This window comes from Pelobates fuscus, chromosome 7 (assembly GCF_036172605.1).
Source record: "Pelobates fuscus isolate aPelFus1 chromosome 7, aPelFus1.pri, whole genome shotgun sequence".
In the NCBI taxonomy this organism is placed as follows: domain Eukaryota; kingdom Metazoa; phylum Chordata; class Amphibia; order Anura; family Pelobatidae; genus Pelobates; species Pelobates fuscus.
In genome coordinates this window covers 27,063,565-27,087,300 of record NC_086323.1, presented here as the reverse complement: position 1 = coordinate 27,087,300, position 23,736 = coordinate 27,063,565, and the positions used below count along the sequence as shown (strand labels likewise).

At 44.5% G+C, this 23,736-nt stretch overlaps 1 protein-coding gene across 1 annotated transcript; it reads left to right on the top strand.

Annotated features, from left to right (window-relative positions):
* The first annotated feature begins 4,133 nt into the window (after positions 1–4,133).
* TXNDC12 (thioredoxin domain containing 12) lies at positions 4,134–23,403 on the top strand. The gene is made up of 7 exons (XM_063427820.1): positions 4,134–4,298; positions 8,534–8,594; positions 9,063–9,115; positions 9,241–9,314; positions 10,926–10,995; positions 22,565–22,648; positions 23,298–23,403. The coding sequence occupies exons 1-7, from the start codon at positions 4,199–4,201 to the stop codon at positions 23,369–23,371; spliced, it is 516 nt and encodes a 171-aa protein (XP_063283890.1). The 5' UTR covers positions 4,134–4,198; the 3' UTR covers positions 23,372–23,403.
* Positions 23,404–23,736: the final 333 nt, after the last annotated feature.

Below are 23,736 nucleotides of genomic sequence, written 5' to 3'. Positions count from 1 at the left end.
GTGAGGCCTCAGCCCTGGGCTTCAGCTTTGTGTGCGAGGGCAGCAGCGCTGTGTATGGTGTTTAGTTATGCTGAGGGTGTACTGAGGCAGGTGTGCCATAGTCAGTGGAGTCTCGTCTGTGTTAAGGTAACAGGTCATCACCTAGTAGGCTGCTCTCTATGCCTATGTGCCAGGTAGCGTGTTGTTACCTGTGTGCATGGGTGAGGAGTGAGCGGGGATAATGCCGCTCGTGGTGTGTACGGTAAGCTTTTCCAATGGTGTAGTGGCCTGTCTCTCTACAAGTGCGGTGAAGTATAAGCATAAGGATCTGAGGCAAAGAGTACGATTAATGTAGGTATTCCGAGATGTATAGTCACATATCCACTATCTAGAGTGAACGGCTGTAACACATAAAACTTTAAGAGGCCGGATAGCGTCCATTTGTGAATATATGCCATTTCCCCCGCTTGTTGTGGGTGAGGTGGATGGCTGGGAAGTTCTTGCGGCTGCGGCATTTTCAACCTATGCCCGCCTTTCGATTTACAAAGTCCCGGCAGGGTGAGAGTCGGGCAGTCTTTAAGCGGTGGAGGTCCATGGACAGTCCGTTCTGGCACACAGGGTGGCTTGACTGGATTCTCCGAGCTATACGGTGCCCCGAGGTCTCCGTGGCTCCATTGAGAGTGTCAAAGGGGGGCTTGCACTTGGGTTGCAGTCGCTTGATGGCGTTGGCCGGTTTCTTAGGGCGCAATCCTCCCTTGGAACGTGGTCTCATTCTCGGAGGGCCGCTGTGAGCAGCGGACGGCACTGAATGGGTTGTGGCTTTCTGGCTGTCTATTCGTTTCACCTGTTTCCGAGGTTCAGGAGCTTGTCGAGTTTCACGTAGTTTACCCGTTCTGCGTTTCCTGCCATCGGTAGGTGAGTGCTCCTTCATGTCGGGCGTCCCCTCAGCTTGCGGCCGTCTGCTCCACAGTTTCTGCCAGAGCTCTTTGAATAATGTGTCCAGCCGCTGTTCATAGTTGTCCAGGAGGCTTCGCGTTGTCATCGTGGCGGTCGCCATTTTGGCCATGACTGTGTTACGGAGTAGTGTGCTTGAATCAAGTACGTTTCGTCGGTATTTGTCGCTTGGTTGTGCCGGGATGTCCCTCACCGGCCAGGGGGGGATAAACGGGGTCTTGGGTGTAGCAGCGTTTTCCAACAGAGCCGCCGGCGTGGGGGTCGGCCGCCTCTCCCGCGCCTGCACCCGCTGGTAGGCCGCAACCCTATCTCCGCCTTAGATTGCTTCTCAGGGTCCGTTGTACCGGCTAAATGAGTCTCTGGGTCACACCGTGATTGTGGCTTGTTATTTCAGCAATTTAGGTGTGATCTTTGAAGGGTAAGTCGCTTATTTAACGGTTCTTGCCTGGAGCTCCGGTTTGGTGCGACCAGTCTGCTTGGCGGTTAGGCCCCGCCCCCAATTCTGTGCATATTTTACATCGGTTGTTGGCGACAGACATGGTAAACTTCTCCCTTGCAGGCAGAGCACCTGGAAGGGGAAAATTACTATCCCTTCCCTCTCACTTACAGAGCGCCCCTTCCGCCGTTGCAGATATTTTAAAAAAAAATCCTCCTCCCCTCGCCTGCTCAGATTGTGCACATGTGCTCAGAGCTAGCGAAACTGTCCAATCCCAGGCTTATCTATGAGAAGTCAGTGATTGGATCTCGCGTAGCTGCGTTGATGTCACAAAAAGCAAAGCGGCACTGGGTGATCCTTTAAATTAGTAGGACACACAGAGCCTGTGAAATTCCCCATGAAATTGCAATGAATACACAATGATTATCCACAACATTAAAACCACCAGCTTAATATTCTGTATCCCCCTCCCTTGTGCTGCTAAAACAGCTCCGATGTGTTGAGGCATGGGCTCCTCTGATCGTGTCCGGTGGTATCTGGCACCAAAGCATTACCAGCAAATTCTTTGAGTCCTGAAAGTTGCGATGTGGGGCCTCCATGGATCGGATTTGTTGTTCCCGATGCTCAATCAAATTGAGATCTAGAAAATTTGGAGGCCAAGGAAGCACCTTGAACTCTTTGACATGTTCCTCAAACCATTCCTGAACAAATTTTGCAGTGTGGCAGGATGCATTATCTTGCTGATATACTGCCATCAGGAAACACCATTGCCATGAAGGGGTATATGTGGTCTGCAACGATCACTAGGTAAATGGTACGTGTCAAAGTAACATCCATATAATAGCCAGGATCCAAGGTTTCCCAGCAGAACATTGCCCAGAGTATAACACTGCCTCCGCCGGCCTGCCTTCTTCCCACAGTGCATCCTACTGCCACCTCTTCCCCCGGTAAATGACACACACGCACCCGGTCATCCACCTGATCTAAAAGAAAATGTGATTCATCAGACCAGGCAGCTTTCTTCCATTGCTTCATCGTCAAGTTCGGACACTCGCGTCCCTATTGAAGGCACTTTCGGCAGTGGACAGGGGTCATCATGGGCACTCTGACTAGTCAGCAGCTACCGAGCCCCTACTCAGCAAACTGCAATGCACTGTGTGTTCGTACACCTCTCTATCATGGCCAGCATTAAGTTTTTAAGCAATTTGAGCTACAGTAGCTCTTCTATGTGATCGGACAAGACTAACTAACCTTTACTCACCATGTGCATCAATGAACTTTGAGCGCCCATGACCCTGACGCCAGTTCACCAGAATGTCCTTCCTTGCACCACTTTTGGTAAGTACTAACCACTGCAAGGAACACCGAACAAGACTATATATATATATGTATAATGTTTTCAATTCAGTAAGCCTAAAATTCTAAATCCACTTTGAATTCCTAACATTTCCATCTTTAGTGAATAACCCAGGCAGTCAGGGTTCCCAAACCGTATGCCGCGCACAGGGGTGCCGTGGAATGTTTCCAGGGGGCTATAATTATAGCACTGGGGAAACATTACTGCTGAACACGGCCGGGTCGGGTGCCGCCGTCTTTTAAAGGGAGACTGCAGGCACCCAGATAACTTCGGCTAATTGAAGTGGTCTGGATGCTGTGTCCCTTTTGCACTTAGAGCTGCAATGTTAAACATGGCAGTTCCAGATAAACTCTAATGTTTACATTGCAGCTCTAAGTCTGCCCTCAGTGGCTGTCTATCAGACAGCCACTAGAGGGACTTCCGGAATCCAAACAGACCTTTGGTATGTTATTTGACGCTGGACGTCCTCATGCTCTGCATGAGGACCTCCAACATCAGATTTTCCCCATAGGAAAGCACGCACATTAGTTCTCCCCCGCTGGCTGACGTCGGCGGGAGAGGAGCGTGGGCGGAGCCTGACCGAGCACCGAGGGATATAGGCGCTGGATTCAGTTAAGTGGCTGAAGGGGTTTTAACCCCTTCAGCCCCGCGAGGGGGGGAGGCGGGCACCTATTAAACTTATAGTGCCAGGAAAACGGCTTTGGTTTCCTGGCACTATAGGATCCCTTTAAGACCGCAACCGGGCACCTGTAATGTCGGCCGGCTGGGAGGAAGTGACAGCCTGTCAATTCCTCCCAGCGTCATGCAGGGAGAAAGCACGGGAGGGAGAGGAGGCAGCCGCAGCATGAGGGGAGAGGAGCACGAAGAACTCTAGACCCCTCACTCCCAAAAGCAACAGGACCAGGGCTCCAAATCACCCACCTGGACACACAAGGTAAGTTGACAGGAGGGTGGCTGGAGATATTAGAAATATCACTGTGTGAGTGTGTGTGTGTGTGTGCGCAGATATACAACCTAGGAATTTTGACTTGCGGTGCCTTGGAAAAATCTTGAATTTCTAAGGACGCCTAGAATCTAAAATGTTTGGGAACCACTGTTATAGAGTATACCAGAAATGTACAGGCATCAAGGGAGATGTAGTCCAAAACATCTGGAGAGCCGAAGGTTCCCTATCAGCAAGTCTGTGGGAACGTTCTAAAAGTGATGCAGTCACCATAGAAACAATGGAACGTTGATAAGGATTGATCCAGGTTTAGAACGTTGCCCCAGGATAACTCCTGGCTCAGAATCCTTGGATGTAGTTTGGATTTCCTGGATCCTTACCAGTGTTTCTCCACCAGGAGATCTCCAGCTGTTTAGCAGTGCGCCTCCGAAAACACTACCCCCAGGCAGGGGGCGGCCATTTCAACTTCTGTTCCGCCTCCATCCGGTTCACATCACTTCCCCGGACTATTCCCCTGCTCGAGCCTGACATGGTGTGTGTGTCTCGGGATCTAGCTGTGCTCACAGCCGGCGTCCTTCTGCTGGTACTGGGGACCTTCCTGGTGTCGGCGGAGGAAGGACTAGGCCGGGGTATGTTCTTTCTTGGTGTTAGGCAGAGAGGGGTTTTACAACCAAACTGTATGAGCAACAATGTGGGAAAGGGTCATTTTGGGGGTCGGGGTGGGGGAGGGTAATAAATGGCCATAGAAATTGGGGAAAGCCAAAAAGTAGTACCAGCTGTTGCAGACACTGCCAAAGCATCATGGGAGTTGTAGTTCTGCTATAGCTGGAGGTTTATATTTTGTCCTCCTCTATCTAGAGTACCTGAAGTCCAGGTGAGCTTTTGGATGATTTAGTCTTTTTAAGATAGTTCTATAGGACATTTACAGAGTGCAAGTGTGGATGGGGCCCAAAGGTGGCAATCTTGTTATAAAGAATATAATCTTAGAAAATGGGGGGACCCTGGGGCTAAGCCAGTGATGGCTAAAATGCCTTGGCACTATGTATGGGTATCCATAGATTTATTTTTCCCCAGGTGGGGGCAAAGCCATTCTCTGTATGGGCACCTTTTAAAAGAGCACTCTAACATAAATATATTTATTTTTTATGTTAGTGTTTGTTTTTAAAACATTTTTTTTTACTTAGACTAAGAGCGCCTCTTTGGAAATATTAAAAAAAAATCCAACTCACCTTTTATCCACTACACCTGCTGTGAGATTATTGCTGCTTGTCTACTGTCCAACAGAGAAGCATATGGCTCTTGGAGTACCAAAAATTAGCTATTACTGGATTGAACATTGCATGCTGTCTTTAAAATGAATTGTTGGCATGCATATTGATTACTCTTTAAAAACACTTAAAAAATAAATCACCTGTAGAGTTATTCACTAAACTGTGAATATTTGGTCAATAATATAAGCAAACTGAAAATATTGCTGCTTTTTATTTATTTTTACTGGTAATTCAGACTTTACCCCATGTAGAGGTATAAAACCTGGTAAACACTAGTGTCAGTGTTTTTCACTAAAGGGTGAATAAAAAGTCAGCAGTGTAGTATGGTTGTATTGCCCCACCCCTCCCCCAAAAACAAAAATTCTATAGATTTTTTTTGAGCCGATAACGATACCGATAATCTGTGAACTTTTAGGCCGATAGCTTACCGATTATTCTGTACATTTACCGTATTTTTTTTTTTATATTTTTGCAAATCTTTTTTTTTTTTTTTTTTTTTTTTTTTAATTAAGTGGTAAATACACAAAATATACATGCCAGTCAGATTTTTTTTATGTTTTCAAGAATATTTATATGTGTGTGTAGTGGATGCAGTGAGAGTATTTGATTGGTAAATGCAGTGTGTTTGTGTAGTGGATGCAGTGTGGGTGTTTGTGTGTAAATATGTGCGGTAGGAACTCCCCTCCTCCCCACCCCTTACCTGTCTCTTAGTGCCCACCCCTGTTCCTCTCCCTTCTCTTTTAGTGCCCCCCCCACCCCAGTGTTCTTTTTCCATACCCTCCCTTAATGTTCCTCTCTCCTCCCTAGTGTTCTTCACCCCCCCCTTTCACTGTCCCATCCCATAGTGTTCTTCACCCCCCTCCACTGTCCCATAGTGTTCTTCACCCCCCTCCACTGTCCCATAGTGTTCTTCACCCCCCTCCACTGTCCCATAGTGTTCTTCACCCCCCTCCACTGTCCCATAGTGTTCTTCACCCCCCTCCACTGTCCCATAGTGTTCTTCACCCCCCTCCACTGTCCCATAGTGTTCTTCACCCCCCTCCACTGTCCCATAGTGTTCTTCACCCCCCTCCACTGTCCCATAGTGTTCTTCACCCCCCTCCACTGTACCATAGTGTTCTTCACCCCCCTCCACTGTCCCATAGTGTTCTTCACCCCCTCCACTGTCCCATAGTGTTCTTTACCCCCTCCCCTGCCCCATAGTGTTCTTTACCCCCCTCTTCCCTGTCCCATAGTGTTCTTCACCCCCTCCACTGTCCCATAGTGTTCTTCACCCCCTCCACTGTCCCATAGTGTTCTTCACCCCCCCTCTTCCCTGTCCCATAGTGTTCTTCACCCCCCTCTTCCTTGTCCCATAGTGTTCTTCACCCCCCCTCTTCCTTGTCCCATAGTGTTCTTCACCCCCCCTCTTCCCTGTCCCATAGTGTTCTTCACCCCCCCTTCCCTGTCCCATAGTGTTCTTCACCCCCCCTTCCCTGTCCCATAGTGTTCTTCACCCCCCTCTTCCCTGTCCCATAGTGTTCTTCACCCCCTCCACTGTCCCATAGTGTTCTTCACCCCCCCTCTTCCCTGTCCCATAGTGTTCTTCACCCCCATCTTCCCTGTCCCATAGTGTTCTTCACCCCCCCTCTTCCCTGTCCCATAGTGTTCTTCACCCCCCCTCTTCCCTGTCCCATAGTGTTCTTCACCCCCCCTCTTCCCTGTCCCATAGTGTTCTTCACCCCCCCTCTTCCCTGTCCCATAGTGTTCTTCACCCCCCCTCTTCCCTGTCCCATAGTATTCTTCACCCCCCCTTCCCTGTCCCATAGTGTTCTTCACCCCCCCTCTTCCCTGTCCCATAGTGTTCTTCACCCTTCCCTGTCCCATAGTGTTCTTCACCCCCCCTCTTCCCTGTCCCATAGTGTTCTTCACCCCCCCCCCCCTTCCCTGTCCCATAGTGTTCTTCACCCCCCTCTTCCCTGGCCCATAGTGTTCTTCACCACCCCCTCCTCTGTCCCATAGTGTTCCTCCCCCCCTCCCCTGTCCCATAGTGTTCCTCCCCCCCTCCCCTGTCCCATAGTGTTCCTCCCCCCCTCCCCTGTCCCATAGTGTTCCTCCCCCCCTCCCCTGTCACATAGTGTTCCTCCCCCCTGCCCTGTCCCATAGTGTTCCTTTCCATCTCCCCTCCCCATAGTGTTCAACCACCCCCATCCCATAGTCCCCACTCATTCATTATCAGTATTGCCGGTGATTATTGGCCGATACCGATACTTACAAAGAATCGGAATATCGCCCAATAATATTGGCAAAACTGATAATCGGTCGATCCCTAATTCTAGTAATTCAAGGTGAATTTCAAATGCAAGGCTAAAACGTAAACGTATAGCCACACTGAACACATAAGTGACTTCTAATTCTGAATTTTTCCAAGTCTATTATTTGACCCAATTTTTAAAATGCTCTTTGAATTCTTTACATTTCTCACTTAAGTGCATAACCCTGTGAATTTTAGTAAATTGAAAAGCGAATGCAGTTGTGACTATATTTGCATTTGATCATTTTTCCAGAGCAGCCTTATAAAGGAACACTTTAAATAACCTAAACCACAATCGACCTGCTGTAGTAGTTATAGTGACAGCAGTGCCCTCGCAGAGTAAGTAGTCAACCCATTTGAGAATGGTTGGGCACCTTATATGGGTCCCGCCAGGTGCCTGCTACCACCTCCTTTGCTGCCGGATGCTCCTGTTTACTAAGCTAAACCTGGCTAGGCAGTGCCAGGCTTGTTGGCCGAGGATGCTTGGCTTACAATGTCAGCCAATGAACTGGCACTAAATGGCAGCAAAGTAGAGCTAATGGAAGCTCCCAGTGGCTTTGAGCACCAGGGGAGGGGGCAATGGGTACCCAGCATTACTCAAGTTATCAAACCATTCTAAAGCTAGGAGGGATCGAGGATACTCCTGTCACCATAACCACTACAACCGGCTGTTGTGATTATGTTGTTTGGAGTGTTCCCTTAATTAAATGTTGCAATTCTGTCAAATCGAAAAGAAAATAATTAAATGTTGTGATTTGGTTTGCAGTTCAGTTGTTTAGACAAAACTTGTCATTGTTGTATATTCAACAAATGTTTTTTTATTTTATTATTTAAAGAATTCTGGTGTAGTTTTAGATGTGATCATTCATTATATTAGCATGCTAATGAAAGAATAAACCTTAGTCTTAGCATTTCCTGCATTCCAAAGTAATTAAAGGGCTACTACAATTACCACGAACACTTCAGTGATTTGAAGTGGTGATGGTGCCTGGAGTCTCTACGTGCAACAGTAGTTCCTGGAGGCTAATCGTAATTCTGTGGGTATTGTACGCTGGCACGCTGGCGAGGAGTGGGCTGCAATAAGAACTTGGCGTCAGCGCAGGAACGGCGGCAAGTTTTAACTATAGTTGGTTTTATTTTTTAAATTTGACAGGCGTGGACGGACAAGCACAGCAAGGGTTACTCTATTTGCCTCTATGTATGCCTCCTTATGAAAGCACTGTGTTTTTGGTTGTTTAATCATGTTGTAGACATTCTCTCTTAATGGATTTGTATGAAAACCTGTTCTCCGTGTTTTTAGGTTTCGGGGATCACATTCACTGGAGAACACTTGAAGATGGAAAACTTGAGGCTGCAAACAGGTATGGCTATTATAAGTCCAGCATTTACATTTTTTTTCATCCAATTGCAGATATTATGGCCATGCAGTAGTGATTTTGAGTTCACAAATTTAGTCAATTTTGTGGCAAGCATAAATTACTGCCTGCTACTATAATATTGTAGCCCAATATTCAACTACTAGCCCAGTGTAACTGAACGTGTAACATGCTGATCTGGTGAGTTTTTACACTGTATCAGTTATGGCCTAAGCTTTGGAATTCGTTCAGAATGTTCCTTGTTCATGCTCTGATAATGGAAGATATTTTGTTTTGCGTTGTAAAATTGCTGGGTGTTGAATTTCAGGCACTAGATCCGTGTTGCCTAACTGTCAGTTATTTCCTGTTGTGTTTCAAACCGTCTTTGAGCCTGGCAGAAATTCATGGTAAATAATTGTGTAATGGTTTGTCATTACTTCTATAGATTTTCTTTTCCTGTCCCTCTTTTTGCAGTGGGTTACCAATCCTGGTTCTGATCCATAAGACCTGGTGTGGAGCTTGTAAAGGTGATTACGGTTTCCCTCTTTTTATTGTAGATATTTTTATTCGTCCTGGAGAGCCTCCATTTAAACACTGTGTATATCAATGCGTAATACATTTTTTATTTTATTTTTTCTGTTCCATGATGTAGCATTAAAGCCTAAATTTGCAGAGTCCAAAGAAATTTCGGAATTGTCACATAACTTTGTGATGGTCAACGTAGAGGTGAGAAAATCCACCTGTCATAGATGCAAATCTTCATTATGCTAATGTTTTTTAATTTATGGTTTCATATTGCTATTGTTTTTGGGACGACCTGTTGTTTTTGTTTAGATTGTGATTATTCTACCTTTTCAAAATGCCTACAAAATCAAACGGCTATTCAAAAACTCCTTAAACTACATCTTTTGCAACTTAAAGATCACGGATCACGTGGTCTGACAGCCATCGTGAGGTAGGGCAACCGATTTTGCACAATATCCATACATCTTTTTCTCCAGAGCAATTTTTGCTACCGACATAGAAATGACTGTGTGATGTTACACTATGACCTAAACGTAACATTGAAACAACATTCTAGCTTTAGAAATACACACCTATATTCTTAATGTTAGAGTGATGTATATCCTATTCATATGCAGGTCCCCACCCCGTTCCCAGGCGTGCTGGTCTCACGTACCAACCACTCCTTGCAGAATCGGTGAGGATGCTCTCAACCAATTCGATGCTTCTCCATAGGGAAGCATTGGTTGGTATTGTGTATGCGCAGCAATTGCTGTGCTTTGTCAATCAGCATTTTCTCATAGAGATTCCCTGACTCATTGCATCTCTACCAAGAGCATTCAGCGTTTCCATGCAGAGCTTAGAAACGCTTAACGTTAGACCTGGAAAGATTGCAGGACCGCAACCAGTAAATGTTTTAGTGGCTGTCTGAGTGACTGCCACTAGAGGTGACATTAGGCTGCAATGTAAACACTTCCTTTTAGCAGAAAAGGCAGTGTTTACATTTGAGTGACAGTCTTGTTGGCCAAGAAAAACTACATTAAACTGTAGTGGTCGTGTTGTTTATAGTGTCCCTTTAATACAACAGACATTGATTGGTCACATGGTTTGGCAGCCATATTGGAATGTGCACAATTATTCAAACCTCTTCAAATAATTTGTCAGAACAATGCAACATCTACTATATATCTTCCCAGCTAGGCCCTCTACAACAATGTTTCACAGCAAGTTGGTTTTAAAATCAAGATGGCCACCAGTTACCCTCAGGGTATCTTAGAATTGCATATATTTGCATTTATTTCAGAACTGAACTATGTTACAGCTTGGGGGAGCAGAAAAGAACGGTCATCCTTTTATTTGAGTACTTGGCGAGAGGCTGCAGAGTAGGGTAGGGAGGCTGCTGTCGTACCTGAAAAATGTTGTAAAAGGGGGGGGGGAGCATGGCTAAGGAGGCAGGCTTAATGTGCAGAAAGCTGCAAAACTGGAGAGAATTTAGCATGGAAAGAATACAATGTAATTCTATGCATTAAAGGAACACAATAATGTTAGGAATATTAATCTGTATTCCTAATGCTATACTTTGCCCTGACCCTACTTAATAAGTCCCTCCCACCTCCGATTTTGAAAGCTCTGCTCTGTCTAGGTTTCCGTCTCTCGTGACGTCATTGCGATGGGCCGGTCGTAATGCGCATGTGCAGCAAGCACCACGCACGCATTAAAGCTGTCACATAGAAAATCATTGAATCAATGCTTTCCTTTGGAAGTTTAGAGTTCACTATGTTTTTGTTAGATATTTTTCTTGAATGGTTTTCTTAATGTATGATCTTCCCATAGGACGAAGAGGAGCCAAAAGATGAAGCTTTTAGCCCAGACGGTGGCTACATTCCTAGAATAGTTTTTCTGGGTGAGTGGAATGGTCGATTTTTGCTACTTTTGTTTCAGTTCTAGGTGGATACTTGATATTCATCAATATTTTGCATTGTGCCCGTTCCCTCCAAGGCGGTCTGGCAGCAGGCTGCACGTATTGTAGGTGGACGGCGAGGTAGCTGGGATCTCACTCACGCCGCTTGGTGATGTCGGGGCCGGAAGCCTGGGAACAGAGCAGGGAGATCACTGCTACCTCACCGCCTGCCACCAGTACGCACAGCCGGCCGTATGCCGCCACTCTTCCCCAGCTGGCAAACCACTGGACCCCAGGGAAGGCCGATCCACTTTAGCACTCTCAAAGGTAGGAAGGCTGAGTGAACTTAGATTAATTATAAACATGTAATAATTTGTCAGTGTGTGTCTGTCCGTGTGTGTGTGCCAAAGATTTGCAGCAATTCGATTCTCTCCTATGGGATATAGACAAAAAAAAATATTTTTGTAGTTGAAAATAAAGCTTTGTAAGTTACAAAACACAGATAGCATTAGGAACCTCTTTAATATGTCAGTGCTGTGTTTCTAAACCACATGCAGTGGTGTATTTTGGATTTGTGCTGCTCTAGGCATGACTGAACTCTGGCACCCCCTAATTTTAATTAACCTGGGGTCCAGTAGGCTGCTAGGCTGGCTTGCGGGCTGACCGAGGGCCATGCGAGGGAGCTGAGTAAGAAGAGCTCACAGATCAGCACTCCCTCACATGGAAACCGAGGCTAAGAAGGTATTTGCCTGGGCATTTGGGGTAGACTTTTTTTTTTGCCGCCCAAGGCAAATGCCTTGCTAGCCTCTCGGTAAATACAGCTCTGATCACATGCACAGCTTGGCTGTACTCTCAATCTCTTAAGAGATTTCATAATTCAGTGCTGGTCAATTGATCTTATGATGAATGATGCAATTATTATTTTTTTCCTCTTTTTGCAACACCCCCACAACCCTAATAAAAATATCTGAAAGGTTAAACTTGGAACTATAGTTATTGATCCTTGTTATCCGAGGGGGTATTTGTTTCTTGACCGCATTTAACCCCTTCACTTCTGAGCACTTTTTTTTTTTTTTTTTTTAATTCTTTATTTATGTTGTGCACATATTAACAGATAAATTCGGTATGCCACAATAGCTATACCAAACGTTTGAGGAACATTCAAAGAACAACATTGGCATAAATTGCATATTCATAGCACATTTTTAATTTTTGGTATTATCGCTGTGATATAGAATTATGTGTAGCAGGCTATGTGTAATGATTCCTTGCTGGCTGTCGATCTCCATACCCTAGTGTTTGTCACTGTAGTGCTGTGCCCTGGTTCTAACTCGGGGGCAGAGATGTTGCATGGTTCACTGTTGTGTGCCCCTAGCGCTAATCAAGGAGGTATTTTGCGTTTACCGGGTGCCAGAGGCTTGTTGGGGGGGGGATGTGTGCGGCTCAAGGTAGCCTGTCGAGCTTTGGGTACGCTATATATGTGTATGTGAGTGAACTCCCATATGTGTATGCTCTATCTATGCTAAAACCAAAACTTGTAAAAGGTTAAATAGAACGGATGAACAAAGGAGTCAGTAAAGTTCAGAGGGGTCTGAAAAGTTCGCTGCTGCCCTAGGCAGTGTTTGTGGACCTGGCATCGGACAGCTGTGTCTTCAGGTGGTGGCTGCTGTGTATCCTCCCTTGTTTAGGCGTCTGGGGGAGAAGGGGATCACCGTTTCCAGATTCCACTGGTGTGGAGTGCGGGTCGACGCTCCTGCTCCAGCCGGTGTCAGAGCGTCAGGGGGCAGGTTAAGAGTGGGCAGTGCGGCCTTTGCCTCCTCGAGGTCCCTTATCTGGAACTTGATTCCACCATGTTGGAACTGTAGGGTACGGAATTGCCGCCACTGGTATAGAATCTGCTTCTGCTGGAGGAGTGTCGTAAACGGTCGGAGTGATCTTCTCCAAGCCAACGTGCTCCCCGACAGGTCCGGGAAGAAGGTAAGAGACATGTCTTCGAATTTGTATGGCGTGTGGTTTCTAACAGCCGCCATCACCGCTGCTTTGTCTTTCCCGCTCATCAGTTGGAGGACCAGGTCTCTTGGCACTTTTTCTGGTGCTCGTGGGGATTTTGGCACCCGGAAGAATCCTTCTATACCCACTAGTTTGCCTTGTCGTGGGTTGAGGATAGTGCCCAATAGGCGCCTTAGGAGGTGCGGTAGTTCCGCCGTCGGCACTTCGTCCAAGATGCCCCTTATTTTAATATTATTTTTCCTCCTCCAGTCTTCGAAGGCAGAGAAGCGGCGCTCCGACTGCTCGCTGTGTCGCTGGAGTCCCCTGACCGCCTCCTGTAGTGCGGTTATCTGTTGGGCTTGGCTGTCGGACGAGGCCTCCACTACTGCTAGCCTGCCCGTAAGGCCTTGCAGGTCCGTGCGGAGCAAGGCGACGTCTGCTTGGATGCTCTTCTGGACATCCGCCAGGAGTGCCTTCAGCACTGCCGCTGTTACTGGCGTCCCGTCTTGTTCGCTGTGCCTGTGTACTGCCCTTGGGTTCGTAGGGGGATACTCGTTCTCCTCATCAGGGGACAGATCATCTGAGAGGTCAGAGTACAGTACCGGGTGGTCGGCCATCTTTGGCCTTGTCGTTCCGCTCGCCTGCCGCAGCATGTCTCCGATATCCAAGCCCATCCGAGGCTTATCAGGCTTAATCTTTTTAGATTTGCGACCCATATTAAGTTTTATGTCTCGTGGGAGGTTCCCCAGTTGCGGATAACTCGATTTTAGGGTCTTTTGTGGTTTATTTGTGGGTTCCGTTGTAGGAGCTCAAAGAATGTGCGACCATTCAGCTCGGCTGCTTGGCCCCGCCCCCCCCCGAGCACTTTTTGTTTGAAAAAGATTAGCATACAATTTATTTCAATAATGGGGTTTATAGCTCGCACATAAAGATATCGTAAAAAGAAAAAAAAAATTTTTTTGCACAGATTGCTTTTCAGTCAAAGTTAAAACAAATAAAATCATGTATATTTTTATTTATTCATTCATGTTTTTATAGTAATTTTTAGAGAATGAAAAACTTTAGTCAGTGCCATTTATCTTGCAATATCCCACGCAAGGTCTAAAATATACGTATAAAACCAAAAAAAATATATATATTATTATTATTTATTTTTCTCACATACAGTCAGTGTGACAAAAATGGTGAATAACCGGGTTATAGGTATTTGTACGACCCTGAAGGCATTACTAGTAGTGCAGCTTATAAAAAATGGCAACAGAATGTAAAAGGAATGTCTGCGTTTGAGGATAATGCCCACATATGGGAAATAAAGTTAAATCCTATATTTCTAAAGTAAAGGTATTTATAAAGTGATGTTGCAATCTTCAACATTCTCTGGACTGTAAGTGAAATGCTAATAGTGAAATAGAAGAGTCTATTCACCTTCCTCCCTGACTGCAGGAATAGTATGACCCAGTGGTTCCCAAACTTTTTAGGTTCAATGCGCCCTTAATATTTCAATATTTTTCCAAGGCACCCCAAGTCAAAACAATTTTCTAGGCTGTATATATGTACAGCACTGCGGCATATACTGGGCCCCTTATCTTGGGAGTGTTACTGGTAGATTATTTAAAGAAACAATGCAGGCATAATAACTACTACATTACATTGCAGTTGTTATGGTGTCAGTAGTGCCGGGATAGTGGCTGTAGTGTGTGTGTGTGTGTTATATATATTCACACACACTGTACTCCTCATGCAAAAACTGCACCCCTCACACACACAAAGCACCCCTGTACGTACACACACACACACACACACGTGTACAGGGGTGCTTTTGTGTGTGTGTGGAGGGGCAGGTTGTGTGAGGGGTACAGTGTGTGTGTGTATGGGGGGAGTTATTGTGTGGTGTGGGGGTAGGAGGGCAAATTTAACCCCTTAAAACCGGAGGGTGTACTAGTACGCCCTATTTTAAGCGGCTCTAAATCCGCAGGGCATAATAGTATGCCCTCCGGTTTTTCTTACTTACCCGGTCACCGCCGATCCCACGCCGGCGATCGCGGTTGGGGAGACTCACCTGGGATCCCTGGGAGTCCCCCGCGGCGGATCCTGCCTCCTCCGGTTTCCCCCCTGGCCATGTGAGACTGAGGTCCTCACAAGCACATGGCCGGGTTAGCTGGCTGCTGCATTGCCAGCACGGGGACTGCCTGTAATGACAGTCCCCCTGCTGGCTGGAAATCAAATAAAAGAAAGTTAATCAGTGTAAAAAAAATTAAAAATAATATATATATGTAATGTAGAGAAGGAGCAAAGTTGGTTGAGGTGTGCCGAAACAACGTACGAGTAGGCCTGTAAAAAAGAGGGCCCACAAAGAGAAATGTGTAAAGGAGGGTGTAGGTGGGTGGGGTCAACACAGCTTGAACGGCAAAGGTAAGTAGGGTGGTAGGGTTTATATAGGGTCATAACTCCTCCCACAAATTCAGGCCAATTGGCCTTCCGACTTGTGCTCGGAATCTCTATTCTGTTAATGGAATGTAGAGAAGGAGCAAAGTTGGTTGACGTGTGCCGAAACAACGTACGAGTAGGCCTGTAAAAAAGAGGGCAAAAGGGAATTTAAAGTAAACACACTTCATTGCAAGTTTAAATTGCGAGATTTCTGAAAGCCTGCCTGAGCTCCCTTTCTGGTCGAGGGATGTAGGAGTTGTATATTGAGGATTTCCAGCCTCTTAATGATGTTAGTGCTAGAGGCTGATGATGCTGTGCCGATGCAAAATGAGTGTCCAGAGAAGGAGGCTGGGTTGTAGCCTAACCTAGACAATAGAATGTGACAATGTCTGATGTGTGACATAAATTTAGCTGTACTGAGTGGGTGTCCTTGGAGTAGAAGTAGTGGAGTATCTGGTGAGTGCGTGAGGGTGAGAAAGCAGGAGCATATCCAGAACATGTACAGGGCACCACAAATTCTCAGTAGGAAAGAGGGGAATGATAGTGGGATAGGCAGAGTGATTAGTCTTGGTAGAAGGCAAAGAGAGTACAAAATGGTTGTGTACTCTCTAAGTAAGAAAGTTTGAGGCATCGTACTGTGTCTCCTTGACGTACCACTTTGAACTCTCTCTAGGTCTGAGGAACCCATAAGAGGCCAAAAAAATGGCAGATTTCATGACTAAATTGGTATTGTGGTCAAACGGGGATTTGTCCAATAAGTCGCTTAGGAGCCAGAATATTGGACCGTCTATTGGTAGCCAAGTCGTACTAGGAGAGACCGAGACCTTGAAAATACCTTTGAGGATTTTCTTAATGGGGTAGGAAGACAGAAAATGAGCATGGTTAGGGAAGTTAGTGAGGATGTGGTGTTGTACTCCGGTGAGGTAGAGTTTGATGGTATTATGAGAGAGTTTAAGGTGTAAATGGCAAAAGGAGGCAAAAGCCACCATGGTTTTGATGGAAAGGTCACCTTGTAAGCAAAACTCTGCTGTGAATTTGTTAAAGATAGTCAGTGTCCTAGCGTAAGAGATAGTGGTGTTGGGAGACAGTGTTTGTGCGTGGAGTAATAGTTCGTTTAAACCAGGGTTAGCCGTAGGAATGATGGCGTCCTGGCTGATTGAAGGTGTGCCGGAGGGGGAGCCCGGCAGGAGACCTGTAATTTAAGAGCATAAAAGCGTGTTAGCAGCTGAGTAGAGGAGGTGTAGAGAATGAGGTCTAAGATATATCTATATTGCTTAAGCATGCATCACTACATGCTGGAATAGTAGAATGTAGGCAAATTACATCAAAATTATACATTGGTATGACTGAAACTATTCCATGAACTGGAGGAAAAGGAGGAGGATACAAAAATGTCAAATTACACTTTATTACTTGGAGTGCAAGTAAGCAGCCCCCCGAGATGAGTAAGGTTGCGAAGAGAAAGTGCCATTAACTGGACGTGGTGTCGTCGTATAATTAAATGTGTGCTGAACAAGCTTATTTGTTCGGTGTCAGACGGGTTGGGCACATGGACTTGGTGTGTGCTCTGAAGCATATGGAGCAGATGTGCAACAACCTTCATGCGCTGTAGCTGCATATGCCAGTGTTAAAGTTATTCCACACCTGTGCCTTGCCCAAGAAGGCAATGGGCCTGCCCAGCTTGCCTTTCTGGACACCTTCCTGTCTAGGGAGTGGGGTGAGGGAGTGGTGGGGTGAAAAAGTGGACATGGAAGGGTCTGCATCCCCAGGGCATAGATCGGTGGAGTGTGAAGTGGAACCACAAGAGGCACAAGATGGGGGCCTCAGACCAGCAAAATGACGGCAGAATAACTCAGTATCTATCTGACACCAATCGATTCTGATATTGAATTGTGTCAGATGAGTAGCTGCCTTGGCCGAAACGGATTTGTGGTAATCGTAAAATGAGGACCCTCCATATTTGATGCCCAAATCAACCACCTTGTGCATATATAAAGCAAGCTCTTCCCTCCTATGAGGCTACACCGTGCAGATAACATCGCGATAAGTGCAGAATGCGATAACAAACTGTGGGATGGTGAGTTTTTTTTATTCAAACGTGGGTCTCTGGCTCTTAAGGCTACGGAAATGTCCCCGTAGTTGTAAGCTCTATTCTCTAAGACGTCTTGGGAGGCTATGAGGAGGGACATTAAATTGACGTCTTTTCCATCAAGAATATCTTTCTTGATGGAAGCCGGAACAGAGTGGGCTGGTGAGGTGTGGGTAGTGTGAGTGGTAGTGGCTGGTGGTGGAGGGGAAATGAGGGGTATGGCAGTCAGAGCGGTCAAGGTTACCGGTGTGTGTGTGTATATATTAGGGATCGACCGATATTGATTTTTTAGAGCCGATACCGATACCGATATTCTGTGAACTTTTAGGCCGATAGCCGATATAATTTGCCGATATTCTGTACATTTACCATTTTGGAAAATAAAAACTATTTCTAAAGGTAAATGCACAAAATATACATGCCACGTGTAGTGGATGCAGTGTGCTTAGACAGGGGAGCTGTGTATGTTTGTGTAGTGTGTGTGTAGTGGATGTAGTGTTTGTGTAGTGTGTGTAGTGGATGCAGTGTGTGTTTGTGTAGTGGATACAGTGTGTATTTGTCTAGTGTGTATAGTGGATGCAGTGTGTATTGTGTATTTGTCTAGTGTGTATATAATGAAAGCAGAGTGTTTGTGTAGTGTGTAGGTAGTGTGCGTAAAGTGAATGCAGTGTGTGTAAAGTGAATGCTGTATATACTAAATGCGTGTTTGTGTAGTGTGTGTATATAAGGAATGCAGAGTGTGTGTATTTGTGTAGTGTGTGTATAGTGAATGTAGTGTGTTTATATAATGCAGAGTGTGTGTAGTGTGCATTATATATAAACACACTACACAAACACACACTGAATTATATAAACACACTACACAAAGACACTGAATTATATAAACACACTACACAAACACACTGTGTATATAATGCAGTGTTTGTATAGTGTGTGTATAATGCAGTATGTTTGTATAATGTGTGTATATAATGCAGTGTGTATATAATGCAGTGTGTGTTTGTATAGTGTGTGTGTATATAATGCAGTGTGTGTTTGTATAGTGTGTGTTTGTATAGTGTGTGTGTGTGTATATAATGCAGTGTGTTTGTATAGTGTGTGTGTGTGTATATAATGCAGTGTGTTTGTATAGTGTGTGTGTGTGTATATAATGCAGTGTGTTTGTATAGTGTGTGTGTGTATATAATGCAGTGTGTTTGTATAGTGTGTGTGTGTGTATATAATGCAGTGTGTTTGTATAGTGTGTGTGTGTATATAATGCAGTGTGTTTGTATAGTGTGTGTGTGTATATAATGCAGTGTGTTTGTATAGTGTGTGTGTGTATATAATGCAGTGTTTGTATAGTGTGTGTGTGTATATAATGCAGTGTGTTTGTATAGTGTGTGTGTGTATATAATGCAGTGTGTTTGTATAGTGTGTGTGTGTGTGTGTATATAATGCAGTGTGTTTGTATAGTGTGTGTGTGTGTGTGTATAATGCAGTGTGTTTGTATAGTGTGTGTGTGTGTGTATATAATGCAGTGTGTTTGTATAGTGTGTGTGTGTGTGTGTGTGTGTGTATAATGCAGTGTGTTTGTATAGTGTGTGTGTGTATATAATGCAGTGTGTTTGTATAGTGTGTGTGTGTGTGTATATAATGCAGTGTGTTTGTATAGTGTGTGTGTGTGTATATAATGCAGTGTGTTTGTATAGTGTGTGTGTGTGTGTATATAATGCAGTGTGTTTGTATAGTGTGTGTGTGTATATAATGCAGTGTGTTTGTATAGTGTGTGTGTGTATATAATGCAGTGTGTTTGCATAGTGTGTGTGTGTATATAATGCAGTGTGTTTGTATAGTGTGTGTGTATCTAATGCAGTGTGTTTGTATAGTGTGTGTGTGTGTGTGTTTATAATGCAGTGTGTTTGTGTAGTGTGCATTATACACACACACTATACAAACACACACTGCATTATTATAAACACACACTATACAAACACACTACATTATTATACACACTATACAAACACACTGAATTATATACACAGTGTGTTTGTGTAGTGCATGTGTATAATAAGAGTGTATGTGTGAGGGGGCATTTTTTATTAAATTATTATTTTTTTATATTAATTTTTTTTTTATATATATATATTTAATTATTATTATTAGTTTTTTGTTGTCCCCCTCCCTGCTTGTTGCCTTGCCAGGGAGGGGGGATATGTTAATCCCTGGTGGTCCAGTGGCATTGGCTTAGCTGTGGGAGGAGGGGCAGCAAGCGTTTACTCACCTCCCAGCAGCTCCTCCAGCTCCCCAGTGTAAATCTCGCGAGACCCGCGGCCGTGAGAGCTGGCCGCGGGTCTCGCGAGATTTACACTGGGGAGCTGGAGGAGCTGCTGGGAGGTGAGTAAACGCTTGCTGCCCGCCCCCACCAGGACCGCCGGGCTTGTAATGAGCCTGGCGGTCCTGGGAGGTATTATCGGCAATATCGGTATCCCTATTGGCCGATACCGATATTGCCGAAAATACCGAATATCGGCCGATTATATCGGTAAAACCGATAATCGGTCGATCCCTAGTATATATATATATTATGTTTATATTATGTTTACATAATTAGGTATTTTAATTCATTACAATTAGCGGGACCTGCCTGACCTGCCTAACCCTATATCTTTCCAAGACACCATAAAACCTGTACATGGGGGGTACTGTTGTACTCGGGGGACTTCGCTGAACACAAATATTAGTGTTTCAAAACAGTAAAATGTATTACAACGATATCGCCAGTAAAAGTGATGTTTTTTTGCATTTTTCACACACAAACAGCACTTACACGGATGATATTATTGCTGTGATACTTTTTACTGTTTTGAAACACAAATATTTGTGTTCAGCGAAGTCTCCCGACTACAACAGTACCCCTCATGTACAGGTTTTATGGTGTTTTCAAAAGTTACAGCGTAAAATATAAGTTTTGTGTTTCATTTTTTTCACATTAAAATTCGCCAGATTTGTTACGTTGCCTTTTAGACCCTATGGTAGCCCAAGAATGAAAATTACCCCTATGATGGCATACCATTTGCAATAGTAGACAACCCATGGTATTGCAAATGGGGATGTCCAGTCTTCTTTAGTAGCCACAAACACTGGCCAAAATTTGTGTTTTTTGCATTTTTCACACACAAACAAATATTAACGCTAACTTTGGCCAGTGTTTGTGACCAAATGGCTACTAAAAAAGACTGGACATACCCTATTTGCAATACCTTTGGTTGTCTACTATTGCAAATGGTATGCCATTATGGGTGTAAATTTCATTCCTGGGCTACTATACAGTATCTCAAAGGCAACGTAACCAATCTTGCGAATTTCAATTTCAAATGTAACGTGCTATATTTGACCCTGTAACTTCCCAAAACACCATAAAACCTGTACATAGGGGGTACTGTTTTACACATGAGGCTTTTCTGAATACAAATATGTGTATTTTATTGCAGTAAAAGCAAACAGTATTATGACATTGACAGTTAAAATGTCATGTAGAACTAAAAAAATTACAACATTTCTTATTTTCTCCCATTTTTTTTCATATTAAATTATGTTTCAAAGCTTAATATTTGATATTAAATGAAATCCTTGTTTCCCCTGAATAAAATGATATATAATAAGGGGGGGTGCATTGAATATGAAAGAGGTGAATTACGGTTGGACAGTAAAATGCCAGGTTTTGTTTACGTTTTGTTTTGTTCACAACGTGTACATTTGGCTCAGTCTTTAAGGGGTTAATAAATATATACTTTATTTATATTTATTTTTTTAATTTCCTGTAATCCCTGGTGGTCCCAGTGGAGAGAATGAACTCTAGCAGCCTCAGAAGCTGCTAGAGTTCACTCTCGCAAGATTCGGAGCGTTGCCGCGGTTCCAAGCTCGCGAAAGGAGAACCCGGCGGAGCTGCAGGTTAGAGCTCCCCCGGGTCCTCTTTCCCTTCCATCCCTACCGGCTGTCCTGCAGAGCACCAGAAAAATAACTTGCGGCTACCCTGTGTGCCTGTCACACAGTTTGGGAACCGCTGGTATATCCCATTGAGAGAGCCTTTATTGTTTGGAAGCAGAGGGTGAGCAGAACACTAACCCTATAGTGTCTTAGTGCCCAGTTAGACTATTGCACACACACCCCGCCCCAAACAGAAGTCCGTAAAGTGATTTATCTACCATAACTCTATTGCTGCGCCGGGTTCCATCCTGGCCGTGCGCTTCTTTTGCTGAGATAGTCAGTCCAGATAATCTCTGCCAATTCAATGCTTCTCAGTAGGGAAGCATTGGGAGTCCAGTGCACATGCGCCACATACTGTCTCTCTGTGCTAATCAAATACGCTCTAGGAGCAGCATTTGATTGGGAACTGAGTCTGAGTCTGTTTTTACAAGGGAAGCGCCCCTAGTGGCTGTTAGGCAGACATCTTAACCATGCAATCATACCCTAGCTGTATCTATTAACAATGCCTTACATTGCAGGGTTAAAATGACAGAGTCGCTGCACCCACACCACTTAATGAAGAATAAATGGTCTGGGTGCCTGTATTTAGGGGCTTTTGGCAGAGACATTTGTTTCCCCTTACAGACTGACGATCATTCCTAGAGTATAAATGAGGGTGAGTGGCTAGGTTTTGTTCCTCAAGGTAGATGAAAGTAAAAACATTTAAACTGTATTCTGGGAGTTACGGGGTTAAGCTGCCAGGAAACCACAAAATACAGTATAACGCAAGAGTCACTTACCTCTTTAAGAACCATGCCTGACATGCAGCTATTTCCCATGCAATGACATTTTTTACAGAAATACTGGATTGTGATGTGATACCTGACCAGTATCGATTATTGGAAAAGATGATCACAGAAATGCAGATCGTGAATGACGAATGTAACGTGACGCAAGTCAGTTCCCTAGAGTTCTGGTCTATAAATGTCACAATACTTTGTTATATTAAACTCGCTAATGCTGAGTAAAGAAATGCCTTGGACCGAGGGACTAACTGGTAATCTACAGGATCAGTGTGTAATATTCCCTAAAGCGTGATTTCTAAATCTTTCATTGCAGACCCCAGTGGTACTGTTCGTCCAGAGATAATAAACACCGCTGGAAACCCAAGTTACAAGTATTTCTACAGTACTGCTGAACATGGTAGGACTTTATACATATCTCTACCTTTCGTATTGGTGTCTGTTTTCTGTGACTATTTTTAATTATGCACTGTGTCAAAGCACTTTCCAGACCATCAATGGGCCCCAGTCTATTAATTTGCTAGGATATAGGCGGTTTCTATTGCTTTTATTTAGTGCACACATTACTGACTTCCATATGCTACCATGGACGATTGGTGTAACATTTAAAGGGTTACTCCATGCACTGTGACCATTTCCCTGGTTTGAAGTGGTTATGGTGCCTGGGGTCTGTATGTGTAGTGTTTGGTTATGAAATGCAGCAGAGTTTAAACCCTCCGCTCCCAGAGATTTCATCGCACCTCCGGCAGCAGCATTGGGCTAAGCGTTCCAGGCTGGCTAATGTCAATTCTGTTATAATTGTGTGCACAGTGTTGTGGTCAACTGTGATTCTCAGCCAATGAATGCTGACTGCCTTTGGCCTCTGCAGAAGCTGGGTGTTGTGACAGCCAGGACTAGAGGAACTGCTGAACCTAGCGTGACCCAGATCGCCCCATTACCAGGAAACAGGCCAAGTTACAACTGGCATCGTAACCACTAAAACAGACTGACCGTTTAACACGTTTGTAATTATGTTGTTGAGTTTAACTAGAATACTGTATCTCTTCCAGTTGTCCAGGGAATGAAGGATGCTCAGGAGAAACTCACCGGGGACTCCTTTAGAAAACGAATGGACGAATTATAACCATTAAGTTCTGCTGCGATGGGGGCTACTAATGGGCAAAGGAACATGGTCACACTTAGAGGTGTCTGCAAAGCCATGAAGCCACTAGTACCGTCCATTTTTATCCCACAGGTCATATAAAACGATTCTCACTACAGGCTCTACCAATACGCGGACAGGGAAAATATCAGGCTTTTATTGTCATCTGTGTATGTCAGATATACAGCAGATTCAAATTTTACGTACATTTTTTTTTTTATTTCATTGCTTGTTGGAGTGACCAGAAGTATTACAAGAACTGTATTCACTAAACGACAAATTGCAGTGCATCAAAAACTGAATTGCAAATTATTTTGTTTTGTTTCATCTATCTTCTCTTTTTCAAA